Here is a 6,536-nt window from a genome sequence, read left to right on the forward strand (position 1 = left end):
TCTACTGCTAATTTGTTAATTACAGTTATCAGCATAACTGTCAAATAAGTACATAGAATTTTTTTAAAAAGAGTGGGATTTTGACAATTGTACAAGTTTATTAAAAATGTGTTCTCTCAAGTGTAATAGAGACATTCTCATGCTAACTCTGCTGTATTACTTCTTATTATTCATAATTAAATATACAGTACTGCTCAACGTCTATTCTTTCTCTTTTCATATTACAAGAACCAGTACAGCAAGACTGTGAAGTAGATGAAGTCAAAATAATTTTCTCACAAACACAAAGAAATCATTTTATGTTAATTTCTGCTCYTGGCTGTTCCCTAAAGCTGCTGAATCCTTGCTAAGGGCTCCTACAGCCATCTTCTATGAAAGCAGGTGAAGAGGAGGGAGAAGARGGAAAAAGAAAAATAAGACTTTTATGAAGAAGAGTAATTTCCCTGGGTACTTATACATGATACTGCAGGGTTCTGATTTATAACAAGATAACGGCTGTGGTTTAAATTGCATTCTCATTCACTTATTTCTGATCTTTAGAATAAACCTTAACAAATATATTCTCATAAAAATAGACATATGCACATCCTCACAAATAAAGAAGCACATATACAAATGTGCACAAATTGTCTGCATTTTTTTTCTGCAAAAATAGAGAACCTAGAAGATTCAAGCAGGTAGAACAACTTCACTTATTCCTAAGATTGCCTTACACCTCTCATCGTAAAAATCAACATTCATTTGGTTGTAACTCATCCAAAACTTGTCTTGCTGTTTTGCCACAGCTTATCAAAACAATTAAATGCATGAGACCGGTGATCTGCTCTASGGGAATTTTTAAATCTGAAGTTCAAATTTGGCCTGAAGTGGCTTTTGCATCACATTTGAGGGTTTGTGGCTTTATGGGTCATAATTTTTCTTAAAAAAGAACAAACTAACTTCCCGAGTTTGGAAAAATTATGAGCCTTATAAAAACCATCATTTGCATGAAGTCTGGAGACAATTTGTGGTAACTGCTCTTCCAAAGAGTCCTCTCCTAGCTGGCAGGTTTCACCCTACAGAGGAGGGTTTGARGCTTTGTGCTGGTGAAGATTGTGGTGGATTTTGGTGCATGTTCATCAGAACTGAACACAGAGGTGTTGTCCCAGTGAGCTCCTTGGTACCTCTGTTTCTGGATGTAAAATTCTTGGAAGGGAATTTTGCCTAAACCTAGCATGAGAGGGAGGGAAAGCTGATCCATGGGAAAATACTTTGGGATCAGAAACCGGCAGAGAGTGGGAAACCAGGGCTAAGAGTTGAGGTGGGAGTTGACTGCAACTGACTGAAATAATAATTTTTTTCATAATTCTTCTGGTATAAATAGAGAAGTAGCTTATCTTTGTGTTGGTGTGAGATAATCCCAGACTTAGCAATCATCCATAATTTTCAAAATATATCCAATTGTATAACTGCATGCCCTGGAGCATCAAAATAATTTGGATAAGCAGCAACACAGATTATTTTTCTTGGAAAAAAAAAATCTAGCAAATAACCATATTTCAGCTACAATTAATTGAAGGTTTCTGAACTGAAAGGTTGAATAACAAGTATCTTTGTAAAAGTCACTAAACCTAATGGGATCTCAGGTTTTTTTGGGATACAGTGGTGCTTTCATACATGAGAGATTGCTTATAAATGATCATTGTGTAAGTAATACATAGCTRTTGCACTGCTATTTGAAAATACATATTTATTTATTTTTATTTTTATTTTTTCTCTTCATTCAGGAGTTACTGATATTTTTACAGAATTTGCCCACAGTACACTGGGGAAATGAAGACATCAGTGTGCTCCTAGCAGAGGCCTACAGACTGAAGTTTGCATTTGCGGATGCCCCCAATCATTACAAGAAATGAATATAAAGAGACAGAAATCATTAGAACCAACGTGTTCTGCAGTATTACGGCATCTGTTTTTCTGGTTGTGCTTTCAGCTCATTGCTCTTTCGTTTGAAGTAAGATGACCATTAAAATTCTGTTAGAATTTGCAGAATGAGAACAGAATACCAAAGAAGTGGACAAAGCAGGATATCGAGCACTGAATGAACTTAAAAGTGAATTTTTTTTGCTCAGCATGAAAAATGATTTAAGAAGTCTTATAGCATAATTTTTTTCTTTTTTCCCCTTCTCTAAACAGGAGAACTGTAGTCTGGCTGATTTATGTTGAGCAATTTTTGCATGTACCTTAGACTTAAAACTACTTACAGAGTGATTTTGTCATTACTTCAGTGTCACCCACTATGACTTTATCAGCCAGTTTTGATCAGTGAAATGTATTTACTTTGAGTGGCAAAAAAGAACTTTTTCTTGATCATAAAAACCATGTGAGACAGCAAGGGTTGTGATTTGAGGTCTGGTTCTAAGTCAAAAGACACTGATATTAGCACACCATCTGTTGTTTTTCCATAGAATTAGGTTAGAATACTTCCATAATGTAAGTATCTAGAAGGCTGTAATGGAAATTGGTGGCATTTTTCTAAACATTACTCAGTCTTAAAGGATACTGTAGAAGCTTTTAAGCATAAAAATAAATTACTTAAAGCTGAAGACTCATCTATTACATTAAAATAAATCCTTCTCATTGTATTTTGGAGTATTTTAAAATAATGAATTAAAGAGAAGGCATAGTCTTGTCAAAGTAATTAACCTTTCTCTTTTAGGGCCTTTCATTTTTTCAGCATGAAAGTTCACTTTTAAGAAATGTATTAAGCTTGGTTTACAAAGCAAGATATATTTTTATCTCAGTTGTTGCCTTATTCTCCATTTCTAGCAAGTTAGAAAAGGAAAATTAATATATCTTTCCAAAGCTTTTTTGTTAAATAATTTAATACCTTTTTTTCCTGGTTATTCAGAGGACGAGAGCTAGTTCCCATTAACAATAACAGTATACTCAGATCGCTCGTGAGTCGTTAGCAGAACAAAAATCCTCTATGAGTTTATAGACTAAAATTAATATTTCTTCATATAACCATGGGATACTGAATAATTTCTTAAAACTTACATAATTTAAGTGCACTATTTTTTTTTCAATAAATATTTTCTGATAAGAATTCTAATTTTTCTCTGTTGGATGTAAATAACTCATATTAATTTGTGCCTACCATACACATACAGGTTATGAAGGGTGAGAGTTGCAATAAGCAATACACTTAAAAGTTCAGACTTACTATTCCTCAGTTTGGTTTTTGAGTTGCACAGCATTGCACAGAAAGTGTCGTGCACTTTTAAGTTGGGGAAATAAAAAACCTTCAAGAGATTTTCTTTTATGGCTTGTTATTGGAAGATTATTTCAACTTCTTAAAAATACATAGATACATATTTTAAAGAAAGCTTTCTAAATGTGTTAGTTACATTACTTGCTTTAGGGGCCTTAGTTCTTGACACAGACTTGATAATAATTAGGTGTTTCAGGGTAAATAAAGTAAAAGACATTTTTACCAAGATGTGATTATGAGACCACCTCTGTTTTAAAAGTCTATGAAGAAAGAAAAGAAGAGGTAGGAGAGAAAAAAAAAATGTTTCAGAAGCAGGAATGTTTGGTGACTAGGATGCATTTCTGTTCCACTGGTGTCAGGCAGGGTTTCAGTTGTGATGGATACAGGGTCAGGCCTCCCAGACGGCTGCATTTGTGCCTGGAATGTGTAGTGGATCTGTGCTTCGTGCATGTCTGTGTACTGCTCTCTGTAACTTCTGTTCATGGTCTAATGTATCAAAATTTATGTTTACAAAGAATGTCATATTGTGCCTAACAGTGTCTACCAATAACAGAATAAAGGAAACATGAAAATTATGACCATTTGCTTTAAACTTAGTATCTGCAATCATTTGTTAATAGAAAGAAATGCATATTATTGTAATGAGAGAAGACAACACAGCATTAATGGTTGTGAGGGTTTTCTATAATTAACCTTTTTCTATTAAGATGCTATTTAGGTAGTTACATGTTACATGTCAAGTTGACCCAAAGTTGTCTGCTGTGTCAGATGCTCCTGCATAACATTTTTGGAACTGGATATATAAAATTTCCTTCACTGGGTCCACATAAGTTGTCTGCCATGTCTTCCAAACTCAGCAGGTACCTCTTACTTCCCTTGGAAGGAAGTTTTACCATTAGAGGTCACATGTACTATTGTGTCTGTGTCAGAAGTTGAATATTGTACTTGAGCACATTGCTTTTTAAGGATAGTGGGAAGTTTCCTAATGTAATACCAATGTTTATTTATGTAGATATAGACTTTTCTGGAAAATATGATCTAGATATATAAATAGCATTTATATATCTATACAGATAGGAGTAGTTCTCAGTAAATATAGAAGGCCAACATTTATGTAAAATTTCAAATTTTTATCTAAAGCCCACACATTTAACAATTTTACATCTCAGGTAAAATGTCATTCCAAACAAAATAYTGCATAGAAAAGGAAATAGCATTATCATTATTACATCCCATGTACTTAGTTTTTTCAAAATTCAAGATTCTCAATATTATAAAATTCCTTTGTAATACGTATTTTCTTATGAAGGAGGCATCTTGACACATCACTMGTAAAACCAGGCAGTAATTTCCTATAACTCATGTGAAATATTGAAATTGCAGTGTTTAAAATGCGTGTTAAATAATTACTGTAATAACAGTTTAAACTAGAATGTACAATATGAAAAGATTTATGACTTCAGAATTTGAAAAATGTAAATAATAAATTAGTTAACTGTGTAAATACAATACATGGAGTAAGATAGAAATGTAAGTTGAAATCTTATGTAACTGTGTAATATGTTATAAGGAATTAGTTTCATTAGTTTATGGCRCAGTTCCTTATGGAAAGGCCTGTTAATTTGTTTTTAATTTCATAACTACAGAAGTATCTAAAGTTCCATTGTATGCTTCTGACAAGCATTACCATTGAGGCACTGGTTAAAACTGTAAAACTGAAGAAAKATGAGGAAATAAACACATATTTATGAAGTGCTATATAGAGTGGAAAGCTTTTGTTCATTGTTTTCTTCTAACACATTGCACCCTAAGTCCGTGCATGGGTATGGTGTTTGTCTGTTTTCAGCTTCAAAAGCCTTTGCCACAAGAGGAAATGCATTAAGAGAACATAAGTTGGTAATACGAGCACATTCCAAGGGTGTGTCTGTGCAGACCTTGTAGGTACAGGGTACMGAGCATTTTCTGGAGAAAGCAGATGAGGACAGGTTTGACACCACAGCAGAATTAAACTGAAGGTGGAGCAAATCAGGGCAAAACAAACAGAGGAGGCACAGAGTTCTGTCCAGCTCTGGGGGTGTAGGAGAAGGGGAAACTTCAGCTTATCATGGAGAAACAGTAAACAAGTGATAGAGTCAATAAGATCAGGAAATTAAGATGATTTAAGTAGATTAATAATCAGGAGAGATGTCCTGTATGTATAGGAAGCTCAAGTYCCTTCTATCAAGGAAGCTGCTGGGAGACATCCAGTGTGTCTGGTGAGAAAGTACACAAGGAAGGCAAACACAGGAAATTCTCTCTTTAAAACTCCACACCACATTCAGGGGAAAAGAGACAGGGATGCAGAGCAATTTGTCTGTTATRTGCTTGAATGACAATGAATTGTAATCATGCTGGTTTCTCACCTTGAATAAAATTTGAGTTTCTTCATCTGCTGTAATCCTCTGGAGATCCTGCATAAAATCAGCAAGGGGGGATCTTTCCAATTGTTTTGCAAAGCAGAGGAGATCAAGAAGGTGGAGTAAAGGTCCAAGGTGTTACAAGATATGTGCTGGAAGTTGTTGATTTTCYTATACAAAAGGAGCCCTGGAAAACTGATATTCTGGGCAGATGGAGGACTTTCCATGGATATAAATGTGAAGTACAATAGAAAGGGCTTTCTGAAAATCTGATCTGTACTTCAGGTCGCTTCCTCCTTGAAAACAGAGTGGGGTAGAAGATAAGTACTTCATAGCACATTWAATTCTTTAGAGATAGAAAGAGGAGGTGAGGTGGAAAAGCTCCCAGTCCAGCGATCACTCAGGCATAATTCTGTGCCATGGGAAAGAATTGCAGCTCAAGTGCTTCTTATCACTGTATGATGGAGAGTCAAGTTCCTGAGCAATTTAATTCCAGATCATTTGCATTTTTATAAGTTAAAGCTAAAATCTTGCATCCTATCTAATTCCTTAAGCTTAGTGTAGCTGAGGCAGCATGGGAGAAAATAATTAAATTGCTATGGCATCATTTCAAAAACTCTTTTAACATTTCAAAGTCTTCTGTGGGGAGCCTACAATACAGTCAATGCATGGGCCAGAAATGAAGCACTGAGAGATGTGATGCTACAGAAAGCCACTCAGGGACAAGTGCTCTGAAACTTGGGCTTTTTTTGGCCACAAGAATTTCCTACAAATTTCCAAAGGAGGATTAATGTGCACAGTGCACAGTTGTTTCAACTGGACTTCCACATATTGAACAGAAAATGAATCCACATCAAGGAAATGAAAGTTTGAAATTACAACCAGTA

General features: G+C 34.9%; 1 protein-coding gene across 1 annotated transcript in view; it reads left to right on the forward strand.

The window, feature by feature from the left end:
• The window catches only part of TBC1D22A (TBC1 domain family member 22A), a 134,895-nt gene extending 129,886 nt beyond the window's left edge, over positions 1-5,009 (forward strand). The window contains exon 13 of the mRNA XM_057370083.1: positions 1,767-5,009. Coding sequence (XP_057226066.1) covers positions 1,767-1,895 — 129 coding nt within the window. The 3' untranslated portion in view covers positions 1,896-5,009. The remainder of the gene's footprint in view (positions 1-1,766) is intronic.
• The last annotated feature ends 1,527 nt before the right edge of the window (positions 5,010-6,536 follow it).

This window comes from Malurus melanocephalus, unplaced genomic scaffold (genome assembly GCF_030028575.1).
Source record: "Malurus melanocephalus ecotype Western Australia unplaced genomic scaffold, MMel_1.1 scaffold_118, whole genome shotgun sequence".
NCBI classification, from domain to species: Eukaryota; Metazoa; Chordata; class Aves; order Passeriformes; family Maluridae; genus Malurus; species Malurus melanocephalus.